At 34.0% G+C, this 20,681-nt stretch overlaps 1 protein-coding gene across 1 annotated transcript in view; it reads left to right on the plus strand.

The window, feature by feature from the left end:
• The first annotated feature begins 3,535 nt into the window (after positions 1 to 3,535).
• Positions 3,536 to 20,681, plus strand: part of LOC141298349 (AT-rich interactive domain-containing protein 5B-like) — a 62,600-nt gene continuing 45,454 nt past the window's right edge. Inside the window, exons 1-4 of the mRNA XM_073828847.1 lie at positions 3,536 to 3,669; positions 8,624 to 8,865; positions 12,858 to 12,979; positions 17,822 to 18,032. Of these exons, the coding sequence (XP_073684948.1) occupies positions 3,536 to 3,669; positions 8,624 to 8,865; positions 12,858 to 12,979; positions 17,822 to 18,032 (709 nt within the window). The remainder of the gene's footprint in view (positions 3,670 to 8,623; positions 8,866 to 12,857; positions 12,980 to 17,821; positions 18,033 to 20,681) is intronic.

Consider the following 20,681-nt stretch of genomic DNA (forward strand, 5'->3'; position numbering starts at 1 on the left):
GAATAAAACCTCCAACCATATGAACAAGCTTTCTTCTTTCCTAACCAATCAAAGTCGATTCTCACCTGCAGAACAATAAAATGGATGAAAAATCTTTGTTAATCATTAATACAATGACCCAAGGCATATCTAAGGTTACGTAAGTGTTATAGAACATCATAGGACGTGGACTTGTTTGACTTTGGCCAATAACCAACCACCTGGAATGACCTAGCAACACCCTAGTAACACCACAAAATACCCTATTAAAGTGACAATGACTTTTTCACCTCTAAACCTAAAGATGGAGTTTGTTGTAAAGTTCTCATGATTTGGCACAGGCCGGCTGGAGTGTGTAAGGAGGGCTCAAGCTGATACAGCGTTCTCCCACAACCACACATGACATAACACCAAACACTTCAGCACAACGGCCTGATGAATAAATAACAAACACATTGTATGCAGCACCAATATGTGAGCGTGTGCCGCAGCTTTTAGTGATGTGCTGTGACTCTACCACTTGCTCCCTCTTGAATTAGCATCTGACCTTGGTGTGTGCGTCATCTACGCGCTCACACCGCATTTCCCCCCCGTGAGGGGACGTGCAGTGACATTGACTCATTGTTTGGTCCAATCTGTTTGCACTGTAAAAAAAAAAGCCTCGCAGAAGTCGCGCTGCTGCTGCTGATTCAGAGACTTCTGCTCAACACTCTCAGCGATTAAAAGATAGAAGTGTTGCCGTTTCGGTGGGGGATTTGGGAGCGCAGCATTATTTAACGAGGGCGATATCATTTATTCATCGTGTATGTTTTGCTCCTTCTGCACCTCACACTGCCATCTGCTGTATAGTGCTGAATTAAATCACACGGAGTGAGGAATTAAATCAGGCCACGAGAGAGGAAGAATAATGGGTGTTCAGCGGTTCGCAGCGACAAAACGATTACAAGTCATTTATTTTCAATGAAGTTGAGATCAAGTTTAAAAACAAAGTGGATTTTTTTAGTACCACTGTAAGGAAATCACAGAAATGATGATGTTCAAACAGGTTTCCAAAAGTGCAACCCATTTGCTATTGAGATTAGGACAATATACACTACCAGTCAAAATGCATTGCTTTTAATGCATTGTGTTTCTGGCTTTTGAAGCATCAGTGAGCGTTTGAACCTTCTGTAATAGTTGCATATGAGTCCCGCAGTTGTTCTTAGTGTGAAAAAATGGATCTCAAAATAGTACAGTTGTTGTTGAAAAGGGTTCAAATGCACAGAAATGCTGAACAACTATCACTAAATTAATAAAACACAGCTGTGGATCATCCAGGGAACAATGCAGTATTAAGAATCAAGCGTATGTAAACTTTTGAACAGGGTTACTTTTATATAAATTCAGCTGCTATTTTCTCTTGTGGACTATATGTAACATCTTTTATGTGAAATATATTATTCAGGTCAGTACTAACTGTAAGGAAATCACAAAAATGATGATTGTCAAACAGCAGTGTTGTTTTTGACAACCATCTTAGATTTAGTCTTAGTCTTAGTCTTTTGGACTAAAATGCTTCTTAGTTTTAGTCAAATTTTAGTCACTTCTATATGTGATAGTTTTAGTCCAATTTTAGTCGACGAAAAGTCAAAAAGGTTTTAGTCTAGTTTTAGTCGACGAAAAGTCAAAAAGGTTTTAGTCTAGTTTTAGTCAAAAAAAGGGAAAAAAGTAGTCTTTTAACACATTAATGTAGGTCAGTAAGTATTTTGCTGTTGGGTAGTGTCACTTATAAGTTCTGAAAATAGCAGATCTATAGTTCAACACAATGTGAGCTTCCGGATCGACTATTTTCAACAATAATTACAATAATGAAGGAATGTTTTAGAACATAAAAGACAAACAAGGATGGAATGCTAAGACGGCTTGCCATACTAGTATAGCAAAGAGTATTTAATGCTAAAACGGCTTGCCATAGCGGCAGATACGTTTTAGGTTTTGATTGGACAATGCACAATAAGCGGAAATGTCATGCATTTTAAACGTCTGACGGACCACCCACTAACATTTTCGTCTATTCTCGTCTCGTCAACGAAAACTCACACACATCTCGTCATGTTTTAGTCATCAACGAGCCATTTTTATCTCGTCATCGTCTCGTTATCGTCATGAAAAAAAGTGGCGTCAACGAAATGATTTCGTCATCGTCATCATTGACGGAAAAAAAAATGTCAAACAGGTTTCCAAAAAGCGATTGAGATTAGCACAGTATACACTACCAGTCAAAAGTTTGTACCCCCCAGCTCTTAATGCATTGTGTTTCCGGCTTTTGAAGCATCAGTGAGCATTTGAACCTTCTGTAATAGTTGCATATGAGTCCTGCAGTTGTCCTTAGTGTGAAAAAATGGATCTCAAAATAGTACAGTTGTTGTTGAAAAGGGTTCAAATACACAGAAATGCTGAAAAAAACAAATATTTTTTCTGAAGAACAGCGGGCAGTTTAACTGTTCAGGACAAACAAGGGACTCATGGACAACTGTCACCATAAAAAAAATAAAAAATACAGCTGTGGATGATCCAGGTAACACAGTATTAAGAATCAAGTGTATGTAAACTTTTGAACAGGGTCATTTTTATAAATTCAGCTACTATTTTCTCTTGTGGACTATATGTAAATGTATTTTATGTGAAATATCTTATTCAGGTCAGTACTCACTGTAAGGAAATCACAGAAATGATGATTGTCAAACAGGTTTCCAAAAAACGCAACCCATCTGCTATTTAAATTAGCACAATATACACTACCAGTCAAAAGTTTTCACCCCATGGCTTTTAATGCATTGTGTTTCCTTCTGGAGCATCAGTGAGCGTTTGAACCTTTTGTAATAGTTCCATACGAGTCCCTCTGTTGTTCTCAGTGTGAAAAGATGGATCTCATAATAGTACAGTTATTGTTAGAAAGGGTTCAAATACACAGAAATGCTGAAAAAACAAAGAATTTGTGGGACCTAAAGAATTTTTCTGAAGAACAGCAGGCAGTTTAACTGTTCAGAACAAACAAGGGACACATGAACAACTATCAGTAAACAAACAAACAAACAAACAAACAAACAAACAAACAAAGCTGCTGTGGATGACCCAGGTAACATCACAGTATTAAGAATCAAACGTATGTAAACTTTTGAATGGGGTTATTTTTATAAATTTCTTATTTAGTTCAATACTAAATAAAAAATAGCATGCATTTTGTATGATCCCTCTTATTTTGGTAAAATAATTTACATTTTGCAGATTCTGCAAGGTGTATGTAAACTTTTGAACTCAACTGTATATATAGGCTTTATATGTGCATCTAATGACCTCTAAATAGTACAGAATTTTAATTTTTGGCACAAAAAAAAGTGCCTGTACAGCTGTGAAACCACTGTATGTGTGAACAAGTGATGAAAGAGAGTCAATGGAAAAGTTCCTGTTTAACAGATTTGTTGCTGTGATTTGTGGATTATTAATATGAATGTGTCTGTCATATATGTGCTCATATAATCCAGTTACCTCACTGACGTGTGCCGGGAGGTTATGAATGGAAGTGCAGCTGGATGATGATGAAAACATAGGCGGGACTAGACTGGCAGAAGTTGGCGTACAGAATGAAGGCAGCGGGTTTCCTAGCAGCAGAGTTTATCAGATGGACGTGTGCCAGAACACACAGGTCATGTGATGAGCGTGACCTTTCAGCAGAGTCTAGCTCTTTCACAGCAGTCAGATATGTCAAACTCAATGAACATCACTGTTAATCATTGAGACTATTGCCACATTGACAGACTATGGTAGTTTATATATATATATATATAAAATTAGGACCTGTAATGTTTTTAAATAAGTCTCTTATGCTCATCAAGGCTGCATTTATTTGATCAAAAATACAGAAAAAATAGTAATATTGCAAAATGTTATTACAATTCAAATTAAAATAATGGTTTTTATGTAAAAATAAACTTTAAAATATAATTTATTCCTGTGATGCAAAGCCATCAGCCGTTACTTTAATCTTAAGTGTTACATGATCCTTCAGAGATCATTCTACTATGCTGATGTATTATTAGAATTATCAGTGGTGCCAAATATTTTTTGGAACCTGTGATTCTTTTTTCAGGATTCTTTGATGAATAACAAGTTAAAAAGAACAGCATTTATTCAAAATATAAATCTTTTCTAACAATGTAAATCTATGATATCACTTTTTATTAATTTAACACATCCTTGGTGAATAAAGGTATTAATTTATTTGAAAAAAAAAGAAAGAATAAAAATGTACTGACCCCCCAACTTTTGAACAGTTCTATTTTAAATAAATGCTGTTCTTTTTAACCTTTTATTAAACTAAGAATCCTAAAAAAAGTATCACATGTTTCAAAAAATATTCAGCAGCACATCTGTTTCCAGCGCTCAAAATAAATAAAGGAATATTAGAATGATTTTTGAATGATCACGTGACACTAATGATGCTGAAAATTCAACTTTAATTACAGATATAAATTCAATTCTAATGTATATTAATATAGAAAAACATTGTTTTACATCATAACAATATTTCACAATATTATTTTGAACACAGCATAAGAAACTTATTTAAAAAACATAATTAAAAAGAAACAGTAAAAAAAACTTTTGGATGGCAGTGTATAGATAAATACATACTTTACATACTTTATTATTTTAGAACTACAAGTTACAAATAAATGAAAATAACAAATGTTGTCTGGTTTTATTTTATATGATTCATAAGTGCACATTATACCAAAAAATACAATGCTTTCCTTTTTAAACATTTCCTGGGAATAAGAATTTTCTGAATCAAATCATATTAAGTTTATCCATCTATGAAATGGCTTTTCTGTTGATGTAACCACAAGCATGTGAGCAGGAAAATATAATAATAACCAATAATATCATAGTCCAACATTTTCCCATTCAATCAGATGTCTAAATATCAAGTAAAAATGCTAGAAAATATCAAGTAAAATTCAATTCTGCCAATTAAAATTATTAAAAACTTTTTTGTTTATTATTTTATTAAGCTATTTTTTAAAATATATAGTAGTAGTTGAGCCATGGAATGTGAGGGTGAATATTTTCCCATACTATATTGAGTATGAGTGTGTGTGTGTGTGTGTGTGTGTGTGTGTGTGTGTGTGTGTGTGTGTGTGTGTGTGTGTGTGTGTGTGTGTGTGTGTGTGTGTGTGTGTGTGTGTACCTGGTATTCATCACGTTATGGGGACCAAATGTCCCCACAAGGATAGGAATACCAGTAGATTTTGACCTTGTGGGGACATTTCTTAGGTCCCCATGAGGAAACAGGCTTATAAATCATGCACAATGAGTTTTTTTGATGAAGTAAAAGTGTGCACAATCTCCTGTGAGGGCTAGGTTTAGGTGTAGGGTAGGTGTAGGGCGATAGTAAATACGGTTTGTACAGTATGAAAACCATTATGCCTATGGAATGTCCCCTTAAAACATGTAAACCCAACATTGTGTGTGTGTGTGTGTGTGTGTGTGTGTGTGTGTGTGTTTTGAGTAGACGGGTGGACGGGTGTGGGTCTGACTTTGAATGAGACTCTCAGATACAGTTCATTTAATTTGGCTTCCTCTGAAACTTCCATCCACCGCAAATGTTTCAGGCCAAAACTCTGGAGAATCCGCAGATATGCTTCAAACGTATTGGCTCAAAGGAAAAAGCACGACCACAGGAATGCACAAGCAGATATTTGATCTGCGAGAGACCCCATAGTGCTCTGTAATGACTTTGGAAGAAGGTAGAGAAGCCCTGCTCGGCTTCAAAGCTCTGGCCACCCTTCGGCCCCCAGCACCATAGTAAATGACCTGTTAAAATCCACAGAGGGAACGCGCAGAAATTACTGGAAACAAAAGCAACCGAGTTGCGGTAATGGGCTTTTGATGTTCGTGACAATGGGAGCCGTCAGTGTATGGGGGAAACAAGAAAAGAAGATGTATAAAGAAGGGGTCAGCTGTTCCTTTGGATAGTTAGAGCTTTGGTTTACAATACAGTGACACAACTGTTTAGTGGTTAAGAATTATAGGTGTATTTAAAGCATGTAAATAATCACACACATGCAAACACACTCAATGTATATTACTTATTGACAAGGGTGTTGGACATACAGTATATATCAGTTCTAACTATAAGTTCTAATATTCTTTTTCTGGCTGTGTAGGAACACTTAACAACCAGTTATCTCAAAATGGCACATTATCACACAATCTCCCAAATATTGGCAGATTATTCAGCCTGGCTGATATTTCGGCCAATTTAGTCCCCATATTGTGTGCAAGAATAAAGGAGAGAGAGAGAGACAGATCGCAGTTGTTATGTCTCATCAGCAGGCTTAGATGGAATCTGGATTTTGGGGAAAAGTCCATGGAATTCTGTGCATTGGAGTTGGATGTAACATAAGTAAATAAAATAATAATGACAGAAATATATTACTTTTGCACAGCAGAACATACTTCTTGAAGTATAAATATTATTAAAAATATTAAAATTTTCACAATTTATCCATGTATTGATTTAAACAGTAAACTTGGCCAAAAATAAAAACAATTGTTACATGTTAATTTGGTTTGGTTTGATCTTAAAATAACTATATTACTGTATGTATATATGACCTTAGATTTAAAAAAAAATTAAACATACATTCACAACATCTGTATGTATTTATGTATATTAGAGCTGTCAAATTGATTATTCACAATTAATCACATAAAAAAAGTTAGTTTACAAGTTAGTTTATAAATGTACATGCGATTAATCGTATCCGAAATAACAGTTTGTTTTTATAATATATGTGTGAGTATTGTGTATATTTATATAAATGCACAGTGCATTCAAACGATTAATCATGATTAATCGCATCCTAAATAAAAGTTTGTTTACATAATATGTGTAAGTGCTGTGTATATGTATATGTATATATAAATACACATAGGGCTGTCAAACGATTAATTGTGATTAATCACATCCAAAATAAAAGTTTGTTTACATAATATGTGTGAGAACTGTGTATATATAAATACACATAGTGCTGTCAAACGATTAATCGCGATTAATCGCCTCCAAAATAAAAATTAGTTTACATAGTATATGTGTGAGTACTGTGTATATATAAATACACATAGCGCTGTCAAACGAATAATCACGATTAATTGCCTCCAAAATAAAAGTTAGTTTACATAATATATGTGTGAGTACTGTGTATATATAAATACACATAGCGCTGTCAAATGATTAATCGTGATTAATCGCATCGAAAAAAGTTTGTTTACATAAAATGTGTGTGAGTACTGTGTATATTTATATGTGTGTGTGTGTGTGTGTGTGTGTGTGTGTGTGTGTGTGTGTGTGTGTGTGTGTGTGTATATATATACACACACACACACATGCCTGTATGTTTAAAAAATATTTCCTTTTATTTTGGATGCATTTATTTGCGATTAATCATTTTGACAATATTATATATTATAGTATAATACAAAAAATATTTTTTTACAATTTAATCATTGATGATCAAATGATGCACTGTAAAAAGTTTTCTCCAGTTTTAACTTAAAAACTTAAGTTTAGCAGCTGCCTTAAAATGTTAAGTTAAATCATTTGTTAAGTCATTTAAACTCACAAGTTAAATCAACTAATTTTTATTGAAATAAGTTAAAATGACTTGTAGTTTTAAGCTAATTTAACTTAAAAAATGTAAGGCAGCTGCTGAACTTAGGTTTTTAAGTTAAATCTGGTGAAAACTTTTTACAGTGTGGAGGACTGCATTATTAATACTAAATAAGCATATTAGAATAATTTCTGACGGATTATGTGACACTGAAAAAATTGTCATCAAGAATAAATTCCATTTTAAAGTAAAAACAGAAAAGTTTTTTAAATGTGAAATAATGTTTTTCAAAGGTATTGGTAGTTTTTACTGTTTTACTGATTAAAACTACAAATATGCAGCCTGAACATTAGAGACTTAATTAAAAAAATTCTTACTATTCCGAAACTTTTAAAAGGTAGTATGTATATTAAATACATAATAAATCAATCCCCAATATATTATTTGTTATTTATAATATGAGAATGAGAAAAAATTAGAATGGTGTGCTCATATTAGAGAGCTCAATGCAGGATAACAAGCGTGAAGTAAAGGAGCTAATGTACTCCGGCAATCATGAGTAATACATTACTCACAGGACTGGAATTCAAATGATTGTGATGTGGGGTGGAAGCTAAAAGAGGAAGAATCGGCAAATGCGAATCCCATTTGAGTGAATTAGTCTAAGGAACAAAGGAAAAGTGACATTTAAGAGAGAAGCGGCCTCATTTCCTCAATAAACGTAAGCCTTTCCTCCGCCAAGCCCACGGATCCCTGCGCAAATGTGTTTGTCATGGCCACAGCAGCCAAGTAAACAACCTGCCTGTTGCCAAGGTGACAAAAAGGCTTCTTACATAAATGTTTATTTATGAACAAATGGACTCATTTGATGAGCCGTTTCACTGACCCCGCTGCCGCATGCGCCAAATTTGATGAAAAAAGGCGGCGCCTTGAGAGAAGAATACGCTCTTCTCCAGCTGATTAGTTAATGCTTTAGTTTCTGTTCTCAGAGTAGATCGGGTTGCCAGTCTGAGCGTTGTTGGAAGATCAAGTGTAGCGTCGTTGCTGCAGCCTTGGGCCCTGCGTAACCTTGACGATGATTTAATCATCAGCGCACGTGGAATGCAGTGGCGGCTGACCTCACTGAACCTGTGCTCGAAAGCACCTGTCCTGGTGTCAGAAGCTCCGCCTGCCTCTCGCTGCTCTGAGTTTGAACTCTCGCTTGTGCTTGTCGTTTTCCAGCTTGATGCTGGTGATGCTTTCATGGCATTCATCAGGTGCACAATGGGCTTTTAGAAACTAGAAATGTGAAACATTTGATTTTCCTTTGACCCTGAATGACTGTTCACTCGGCAGCGTGGGCATCAGGGAATATATTAGTAGACTTGATAAACTGGTAGTTTAATGTAAGTCACAAAAGAAAGTTAATACAGTTATTGCATGTTGTCTGTCAGACGGTTTTCTCTGTGCACACTCATTCAAATAAATGCACTTAATCATCCAATACATACAAATGATGTCAAAATAATGGTCTTAATGCAAGTATATACAGTATATCACAAAAGTGAGTACACCCCTCACTTTTCAGCAACCATTATAAGGGACAATACTATAGAAATGAAACTTGGATATATTTTAGAGTAGTCAATGTGCAGCTTGTATAGCAGTATAGATTTACCGTCCCCTGAAAATGACTCAACATACAGCCATTATTGTCAAAATAGCTGGCAACAAAAGTGAGTACACCCTAAGTGAACTTGTCCAAAGTGTCTATATTTTGTGTAAGCATCCATTGTTATCTGGCACTGCCTTAATCATCCTGGGCATGGAATTGACCAGAGCTGCACAGGTTGAGGATGCCCCACAGGTGTTTAATAGGGTTCAGGTCGGGAGACATACTGGGCCACCCCATCACCTTTACCTTGCCATTCCTGCCATTCCTGCCATTCCGCCTAGATTCTGGAGGGAAGGCATCATGTCCTGCTTCAGAATGTACAGTACATAATGAAATCCATGTTTCCCTCAATGAACTGCAGCTCCCCAATACCAGCAGCACTCATGCAGCCCCAGACCATGATGCTACCACGACCATGCTTGACTGTAGGCAAGACACAATTGTCCAGGGCATCGCCACACATGCTGGACACCATCTGAGCCATCTTATAGTCTCATCAGACCACAGGACATGGTTCTTTTAATTCATGCTCTTGGACAGGTTGTCTTCAGCAAACTGTTTGCAGGCTTTCTTGTGAGCCAGCTTCAGATGAGGCTTCCTTCTGGGAGGACGCCCATGCAAACCGACTTGTTGCAGTGTGCGGTGTATGGTCTGAGCACTGACAAGCTGACCTTCTACTTCTGCAACCTTTAAAGCAATGCTGGCAGCACTCATGCATCTGTTTTTTGAAGCCTTGGGAATTACCTCTCTGAGTCTGTGTGGCGAAGGGATATAGACATGTAATGCAGTCAAGACCTGCCTGGAACTACGTTCGCCATGTGTTTCCCTGAAAATAATTGAGCGTTCATTAACCAATGAGATTCACTATTAAATGGCCCCGTAGTATAAATGTAACGCCAGGCCAGCAGAAGGAGCCCTTACTCACACTGACTGTTGCTGCTCCCTCTGCTGCCTCTGTGGTAACTTCCTGTTTGTCTGCCATATAAGCAGGGCCTAAACCAAACAGGCCTTGCGAAGTATTGATTTGCTATTGCGGACTCTACTAAGCGTTTCTCTGATTTTCTTGCCTTGTTCTTGTTTTGCCACGGTTTTGTTTCTTAGTCATAGTTTTGTTTCATTGCCATAGTTTTGTTTCTTAGCCATAGTTTTACCTTGTTTCACTGTTTTGTTATTTTGCTACTTTGGACTGCTCAATTGGATTTGACCCAAGCCTGATTACTGGATTACGCTTTTGTCTTGCCTTCGTGTTACTGTCTGTTTAGATATTGACCCTGCCTGTCTGACCACGATCTATTCAATAAAGCCTGCATTTGGATCTTCAACACTTCCCTGAGTCCAGCCTTACAATAAATCATAATATTAAACTAAACTAAAAGTTAACTTTAACTTTAAATTACATATTTATATTTCTACTCCAATTAGTTTTTTGAAAATTCTAATTAGTAAAAGTAAAAATTTTAATGAATATGTTATATGGTTCATATTTTTAGAAAAACGCACCTTCAGTTCATGTTCATGTTCACAAGTAAATTTTTCTAGATGACTAACAAATTTATGGACACGATATATATATATATAGTTTAATTAAAATATTGAATAGTAAAAATAAAATATTTGATTTAAGATTTCTGTCACTCCACATTAAACAGTGCCATAACGGTATTTATTCTTTAAATATTATAAAAAAATAGACAGAATTTGAAATCTGAGACTTTGTTTTATATCAAAAGTAACAACACACAAAGCTTATTGCAATTTATTGAATAGGAGGTGAGCTGCAATGTTCCATTCATTAACTGAAAACAGGCTAGAATCGATATTGTTTTATAGAAATGGGAATCGATTAAAATTGAGAAATCAATATTTTTAGACATTCTTCAATGTTTGGTTGTACTTATTTTATTACAGACTAGCTTCAGTAAGCTTTTTATTATAGTTAGGCTAGTATTTGTTTTTGCAACATTAAGCAAAAATAACTATTTTGTAAATTAAGGCTGCAAAACGATTAGTCATGATTAATCGATTCAAAATAAAAGTTTATGTTCACATAATATGTGTGTGTGCTGTGTATATTTAATATGTATATATAAATACACACGTATATGTATATATTAAAAAAAAATATTTGTAGGTATGTATTTTTATGTAAACACTTGTATATAATTTATATTATATTATATTACATATAACTCCTTAATATTTTTCCTTAATATATACATGTATGTGTGTGTATTTAATATACATAATAAAAATATGCAGTACACAAACATATATTATGTAAACATAAACTTTTATTTTGAATCGATTAATCATGATTAATCGTTTTGCAGCCCTATTGTAAATACATTTCATAGCAATACCTAGGGCTGGGCGATATGGCAAAAAAATTTTTTTTTTTTTTTTTTTTTCAAAATGTTTGATAGCAATTTTGATTTTGACAATTTCTGACATATAACTCAGCTTTAAAATTTAAACAAGAAAGGAAACATTTTCTATTAAAAACTATTGCCTGTTTTCAGATTCTCTATTAAATGTCGAGTTGTTTCATGAAACTCTAGATGGCGCAGGTCGTTAACTCAAAATAATAATATTCACAGCTTTAAACTACTTGCCACAAGCTTGCTGCTTTACATTTTAATGGCTGGTTAGCATCCACAAGAGTATTTCGTGACGTGCTTTCAGAGTTACTCTGAAACCCTCCACCTCCCCAGCTCCACCTGTATAGATCTGCTAAGGGTCACTATATATGTTATTTGTGCTGCAGCAGTATGTCTTATTCACAGCACTATACACTGAACCTTTTATGCAGTGAAAATGGTTTTTGGATGTTAAAGTTTTTTTTTATATATATATGACTATAGATGCCAACTAGACCCTTTATTTTTAAGAGCGTAGAAAAGAAAGAAGTGGTGAAATGGCACATGCCTCATGCCAAGTGGAAAGTTGGATTATTAGGAAATATCTAACATAACACAAGTGAGCAAATAATGACAGAATTTTTATTTTTGGATGAACAAATCTTTTAAGGCTGACCCAGTTGCACCACACTCTCCGCTGTTATTTTGAGCCATGATGATGACGTATTAGTGATTTTATTCATTTGCCCTTCAGGTTCTGAATGAGCTTTCCGGTTGTTGACACATCCTGTCATTCTGTGAATTGTTTAACCATTACAATGTGTATTATCCAACATTCTTGCTTGGAGGCCAATATAATGATGAAAATGATGTGGAACTGATGATCAAGAACGCCTGTAACAGTGACAGATGGCATTTTGACCTTTTCTCAGGATAATTAAGTCCTGTAAAAATATCCAGAATGAAGGAGGATGATATATAATTTAAAGCAATGTAAGTCACTGGAATGGCTCCAGGGATCACTTGTCAAGCCGCCAATTGGTGGAACAATGCTGGTTGTAGTGTATGTGGGTCGGCCACAGACGCGGCTTATCTGTTGTCATGTTTCCCTATTTGTGCTATAGTACAGTGAGCAGACGTCAGTGGTCTTTATGGGTTGTGGGTGCACATGGCTGTCAGTCACCGCTCTAACTGTTCTTCTGCTGTCCGCAGCACCCAACCTGAAGGGCCGGCCCCGGAAGAAGAAGCTCTCTATCTCCCAGCGACGAGACTCGCATGGGCAAGGCGGTAATGCCAAAGAGACCAACGGTGTGGAGGGCAAGTCTCTTGTCAAGGTAGGCCTGTGGAAATACACAGATGTTGAAATTCTGGTCACGATAATTATTTTCATATTATGAATGAAATCTAGTCTCACATAGCCAAGCTTTCAACTATAATATAGCACAAGGTCTGGTCCAATTTATAGAAGAAGTAATACAAGAGGTGGCTGTCTAACCATCATGCACTGCAGTTTCCAGGAATGTTGTAGTAATGTGTAGAAAACAGTAGAGAAATCAGAAACTTCCCATTTTAGTCATTCAGTGGCTTATGTTAAAAAAGAACTATGAAAGCTCACTAAAATCCAAGTTTTACATTCATTTTACATTAAATACAAATATCTTAATTTATAAGTGCATTATATATAAATAAAAATTTATATTTAATTAAAAAAGTAGAAATTGATAAAATAATTAACCTGATATATAAAACATTCATATAGAAATTAGAATTTCGCTTATTTAGAATTTAGAACAAAAATTATAATACAGGTAAAAAATAATAGTTTATTATTATTATTTTAACTGCTATAAAAGAACAATATACTGGTTAAAAACACATTTTTTTAAATGAAATTTTATTTTATAATAAATTTATTTTACATAATACTGAATACATAAGAAATTAATTAATTATTAAAATAAATTAATATGCTGCTATAAAAGCTGGATAATTAGGAAAAAAATAATAATAATTTGACATTTTTCATAAATTCAGTTTTCATAAATACATGAATTAAGTAAATATTTTAATTTATAATACATTGGTATTATATATTACTAAATAAAAAAGTAAAAATACTGTAATTCATAAAATAAACTAGTATGCTGCTATATAAGCTGGACAATTTAGAACAAAAATAAATAATAAAATAATAATACCGGTAAAAATAATAGCGTATTTCTTGTGAAAGCTGCTATAAAAGAATAGTGCACTGGTTGAAACCCCTAATTTTTTCATATGTTTTCATGAATTATATAGTAATTAAATATTTTGATTTATAATAAATTGATTTTACATAATACTAAATAAAAAATAAATTAATTACTAAACTAAACGAATATACTGCTATAAAAAGCTGGATAATTTAGAACAAAAATGAATTAATAAAATAATAAAAGCTTAATTTTACAAGAGTTATCATAAATTTGTTTATAAATTAAATATTTTAATGTATAATAAATTTATTTTATACAATACTAAATAAAAACACAATTAAATAGTAAAGTAAACTAATATACTGCTGTAGAAGCAGGATAATTTAGAACGAAATTAAATTATAAAATAATAATAATAAAGGGAAAAAATAAGATTTTATTTATTTATTTATTGAAAATGACTATAAAAGAAGTCTAAAACCTTAATTTTACATATGTTTTTATAAATTAATTAAATATTTTTATTAAAAATCAATTGATATGATATAATACTAAATAAAAGGTCAAATTAATTACAAAAAACGAATATATTGCTATAGAAGCTGGATAATTTAGAACAATAATTAAATAAAATAATAATTAAGGTAAAAAATAATAGTTAATAACAGCATGCTAGTTACATTTAAAATAAATTAATTTAATTCATTCCTTTTGACAATTGCAAAACATTATTATTGTCCAATACCGACATGCTCGCAAATATATAGGTCTTTTCCATTTTTCTGCATGTCTTTCAGTGTGCATTATTATTTTTTTAGTTTTAGTTTTAGAGTAACTTAGTCTCAGTTTCAATCCATCAATCTGAAGCACTTCCCCCCTCCTCCTCTTGTTTGGCATTTAGCGTTACGGTTTCTTCAGTTTCCCATGTTTGACTAATGGGCTCCAATTGTTTTTCTTCTTGTTATTTTATCAACCTTTGCCCTTACATGTCATTTCCTGTCCATTCTCCTGCCAGCATGAGGGCAGTGTTTTATGATCTCCCTCGTCTGGATGAATATTTGTCCGGCAAAACAGCAGCTAATTCACTCCAGCTTTGTTGAGAGCCTTGAAAACATGCTGTGATCTAAACCGGCCCTGGCTGTGATATGATCTAATGTGGTTCAAGGTCTTTCAGAACACCATCAGCTGCTTTACTCAGGATGGGAATCTCAAACTCACAACCCAGTTTTACTTTAAAGAGGCATGATCATCTATGGAACACCATTGGGGTGTAAATCTTTGCTGTGCAACAAAGTAAAAATGAACTGTAATTAAAAACAAAGGGTTTTTTGTCTTAGTTGCTTTTATATGATACTCATATATATATTTATATTTGATACTCACAAAAAGCATGTTACACTGCTTCCAGGGATTGTTTAGTTCAGGTCAGCGTAACCTAATGCTTCAGCATTTCTTTCTTTGACTTCTTTTTTGTATTTGTTCACATATTCCACTGGCCTTGATAACTCCTTTTGGAAAATAAATGCTCTTGATTATCGAGAACAGATGGCTAAACAGACGTGTGTGGGCCAGCGATGACTGCAGCATGTGACAGCATGGTGGGGCTTGAAACTGTAAAACTGACTCCAGAACAGTTCTCAGACACTCACTCCTGGGTCAGAACAGCTATTTTAAGTGTTTGAGAGCTTACAGTGGTTTTGAGGAAATGCACAGCATCTATTTTTATGCCACAATCAGGATGTAAACCAGCGGTTCTTAGCTGGTGGTTTGCAGGTTTGGTTTTTTTTCTGGGGAGAAAATTGATCTGTTTTTATTTAAAAATATGTATATACTACCAGTCAAAAGTTTTTGGACAGTAGGATTTTTAATGTGTAAATGCCTGCATTTATTTGATCCAACATACAGCAAAAGCAGTAATATTTTGAAATAGTTTTACCATTTAAATGAACTGCTTTCTATTTGAATATATTTTAAAATGTAATTTATTTCTGTGATCAAAGCTAAATTTTCAGTATCATTACTCCAGTCTTAAGTGTCACATGATCCTTTAGAAATCATTCTAATATGCTGATTTGCTCTTCAAGAATTTTTTTTAATTATTATTATTATCTATATTTAAAACAGTCAAGTAAAGATCAAAAGATCAGCATTTATATGAAATAAAAACATAACTTTTGTAACATTATACATTATACATTTAAAAGGAACTGACTTGGAGTCAGTATAATTTTTTATACTGAAAGAAATTATAGAAATGAATACTTTGATGCTTTTTGCAACTATGAATTGATGCTTTAAATTGATTGTGACGATAAAGACATTTATAATGTTACAAAAGATTTCTATTTCAGATAAATGCAGTTCTTCTGAACTTTATATTCATCAGAGAAACCTGAAAAAAATTCTACTCAGCTGTTTTCAACATAATAATAATAATACATGTTTTTTGAGCAGCAAATCAGAATGTTAGAATGATTTTTGAAAGATCCTGTGACTGGAGTAATGATGCTAAAAATTCAGCTTTGAAATCACAGGAATAAATTACATTTTAAAATATATTCAAATATAAAACCGTTATTTTAAATAGTAAAAATATTTCAAAATTGTACTGTTTTCGCTGTACTTTGGATTAATTAAATGCAGGCTTGGTGAGCAGAAGAGACTTATTTAAAAAACATTAAAAATCTTACTGTCCAAAAACTTTTGACTGGTAGTGTGTAAATGTAAAAAGAAAAAAATGTGCAAACATGAATTTTCTATTCATCAAAAAATCCAGAAAAAAAAAATGTTTTATTTCCATAAAAACATTAAACAGCCCAACATTGATAATCATAAGAAATATTTCTTAAGCAGAGTGATTCTTGAAAGATCATGTGACACTGAAGATTGCTAAAATTTCAGCTTTCCAATTTCAGGAATAAATTACATTTCAAAACACATTCAGATAGAAAACAGTTGTTTGAAATTGTAATAATATTTTATAGTTTTACTGCATTTTTACTGCAAATAAATGCAACTTTGTTGAGAATAAGAGACTTTTAAAATATTTAAAACATTTACTGACCCCAAACAGTATAGCATACTTCCTAGTAGAGTCTTTAAAATCATAAATTAAAATTAAATAACCTTGAAATCTTAAATTAAGTGTTAAAAATGTTCTAACCCCAGTGGAAATTGAACAATGTTAATGTTTAAAGAAGACCTATTATGCCCTTTTTTACAAGATGTAATATAAGTCTCAGGTGTCCGCAGAATGTGTCTGTGAAGTTTCAGTTTAAAATACCTCACAGATAATTTATTAAATCATTTTAAAAAAGCCTATTTTGAGTGAAAGCAGAAACACGCTGTTTTCGTGCGTGTCTCTTTAAATGCAAATGAGCTGAATTTTCCCCGCCTGCTTTTTCAGATTAGAGCTGGGCCCTTTACAGCTTGTACCTCAGATATTCTACTAAAAAACATCAGTTTGGTTTTGATTATCATGTCTATCGTGCAGAAATCATGCATTTTAAAACATATTAGTTTAAACTTCTGATACACATTTTCAGAGCAGACACATCCAGCATGTGAGTACTAAACTAAGTTCTCTTTCGTGTCTTATTGCGCTTAAACGGTCAAATACCCACAAGTTTATTTTAAAAACACACGAGTTACAAAAACAGTCGGTGTCTGTGAAGGTAAACAGCTAGGAGAGAAATTGCATGTTTATATTAGATCTGTGTGGCAGCTGCATAATGTACAGTAAATAAATCAATACATTTATCTCCATCATATGACTTAAGCACGGAAAATGGAAAACAAGACAATAATACTGATTAAGTACTTTTTTTTGAGTGATAAAAACATGAATGAAACACCACTTTTTGAGAGCCACTGATGTAAAGATGCGTTATTTTTTTTATATTTTTCTAATGCAGTTCTGATGTTATTCGTCAAGTGTGTTTTTCAGCATTTTTAAATGTCTTTTTCCTGTGTTGTGTTTAGATAAAGGGGGAATCAAAATCAGGAGTGTCCAAGCCCAGGCACACCACTAGTGGAAGCAGTTGTAAAAAAGTGACGGCCGATGATAACCCAAAAGTGGAAACGGGTGAGGAGTGTCGTACAGATGAGCAGGCCTTCCTGGTGGCATTGTATAAGTACATGAAAGAGAGGAAAACTCCCATTGAGAGGATACCGTACCTGGGTTTCAAACAGAGTAAGTACAGCTTCTTCACCTCAAGCACTACTTTAGTGAATGACCTGAAGAAATATGTGTGTGCAACTTCCACAAAATGGATGGCATTTGAAAAGTCAAGCATGGTGGAAGTATCTGTTTCCCAAAAATGAAAATTCTGTCAGAAAGTATTATTGCAAACATGATATTCTTTCTTCCGTGAAGCACAAAAGGGTTTCTTAGGTAGAAAATGTTGCTGTTCCCATGCAAGATGGTGATTAATACAGTCTAGCTGTATACTGAAGCTCTTAGATCACATCTGCGGTCACTTGTCATGGCGAAAACCAATGGCATTTGCCATTAATTAAGATAAAATCTAATTTTATGTGTCACAGAAGAAAGAAAACAGTGGGTTTGGAAAGACATACGGGATTTTTCACATCCATTTAATTCACACTAAACACCCTGCAGTGTTCACACTGACCCAAAACAGCAAGAAATGCGTAATTTATATTTCAAAGTTGCAAAGTAGGTCAACATAATCTAAAGAAAGTACAAATACAATTATTTCCAGGCAGCTCTCCAGGTCCCTTTAATGTAACATATCCAGCTCTGACCCACTGTGCGCTGTGTGAATAAACAAGTTGCTTAATGCCCAACTCATAAACAAAGTATGTAAGCAATCTATAACCGTCCAAATGCAGAAAGCAGAGATTGTGTTATTTATAATCTTTCCCCTTGACTTTCAACACAGTTGTCAGTGAAAAACATTGAATCTATCTATCTGTCTATTTATCTATCTATCTATCTATCTATCTATCTATCTATCTATCTATCTATCTATCATGCTAGAATCATGCTAGTAACTTGCTAATAATGCTAGAAACATGTTAATCATGTTAGAAACATGATAGCAAATTGCTAATCATGCTAACAACATGTTAACAACTTGCTAATCGTGCAAGAAACATGCAACTGGGTAATCAGGCTAGAATCATGCTAGCAACTTGTTAATCAGTCAGAAATCATGCTAGCAACTTAGTAATCATGCTAGCAACATGATAATCATGCTAGAAACATGCTAGCAACTGGGTAATCATGCTAGAATCATGCTAGCAACTTGTTAATCAGTCATGGAATCATGCTAGCAACTTAGTAATCATGCTAGCAACATGATAATCATGCTAGAAACATGCTAGCAACTTGGAAATCATGCTAGAATCATGCTAGCAAATTGCTAATCATGCTAGCAACATGTTAACAACTTGCTAATCATGCAAGAAACATTCTAGCAACTGGGTAATCATGCTAGAATCATGCTAGCAACTTGTTAATCAGTCAGGAATCATGCTAGCAACTTAGTAATCATGCTAGCAACATGATAATCATGCTAGAAACATGCTAGCAACTGGGTAATCATGCTAGAATCATGCTAGCAACTTGTTAATCAGTCAGGAATCATGCTAGCAACTTAGTAATCATGCTAGCAACATGATAATCATGCTAGAAACATGCTAGCAACTTGGAAATCATGCTAGAATCATGCTAGCAAATTGCTAATCATGCTAGCAACATGTTAACAACTTGCTAATCATGCAAGAAACATTCTAGCAACTGGGTAATCATGCTAGAATCATGCTAGCAACTTGTTAATCAGTCAGGAATCATGCTAGCAACTTAGTAATCATGCTAGCAACATGATAATCATGCTAGAAACATGCTAGCAACTTGGTAATCATGCTAGAATCATGCTAGCAAATTGCTAATCATGCTAGCAACATGTTAACAACTTGCTAATCGTGCAAGAAACATTCTAGCAACTGGGTAATCATGCTAGAATCATGCTAGCAACTTGTTAATCAGTCAGGAATCATGTTAGCAACTTAGTAATCATGCTAGCAACATGATAATCATGCTAGACACATGCTAGCAACTGGGTAATCATGCTAGAATAATGCTAGCAACTTGTCAATAATGCTAGACACATGCTAGAAACATGCTAGCAACTTAGTAATCATGCTAGCAACATGATAATCATGCTAGACACATGCTAGCAACTTGGTAATCATGCTAGAATCATGCTAGCAAATTGCTAATCATGCTAGCAACATGTTAACAACTTGCTAATCGTGCAAGAAACATGCTAGCAACTGGGTAATCATGCTAGAATCATGCTAGCAACTTGTTAATCAGTCAGGAATCATGCTAGCAACTGGGTAATCATGCTAGAATAATGCTAGCAACTTGTCAATAATGCTAGACACATGCTAGAAACATGCTAGCAACTTAGTAATCATGCTAATCATGCTAGCAACATGTTAACAACTTGCTAATCGTGCAAGAAACATGCTAGCAACTGGGTAATCATGCTAGAATCATGCTAGCAACTTGTTAATCAGTCAGGAATCATGCTAGCAACTGGGTAATCATGCTAGAATAATGCTAGCAACTTGTCAATAATGCTAGACACATGCTAGACACATGCTAGCAACTTAGTAATCAGTAGGCTTCGAAAATATCTCAGTCTTATTAAAAAAGCACTGTTATCTTCATAATATATATTATCTCCATTGGAATCAACTGTAAGCAAGTATAAGCACTTAAAGCTTTGTTTCGTTTCAGTTACCATGCTGCCTTAGAAAGCAGCTGTTTCTGTAGCCAGGAAGGCGCTTCATTAAGTTATGGAATAGA

This window comes from Garra rufa, chromosome 22 (genome assembly GCF_049309525.1).
Source record: "Garra rufa chromosome 22, GarRuf1.0, whole genome shotgun sequence".
In the NCBI taxonomy this organism is placed as follows: Eukaryota; Metazoa; Chordata; class Actinopteri; order Cypriniformes; family Cyprinidae; genus Garra; species Garra rufa.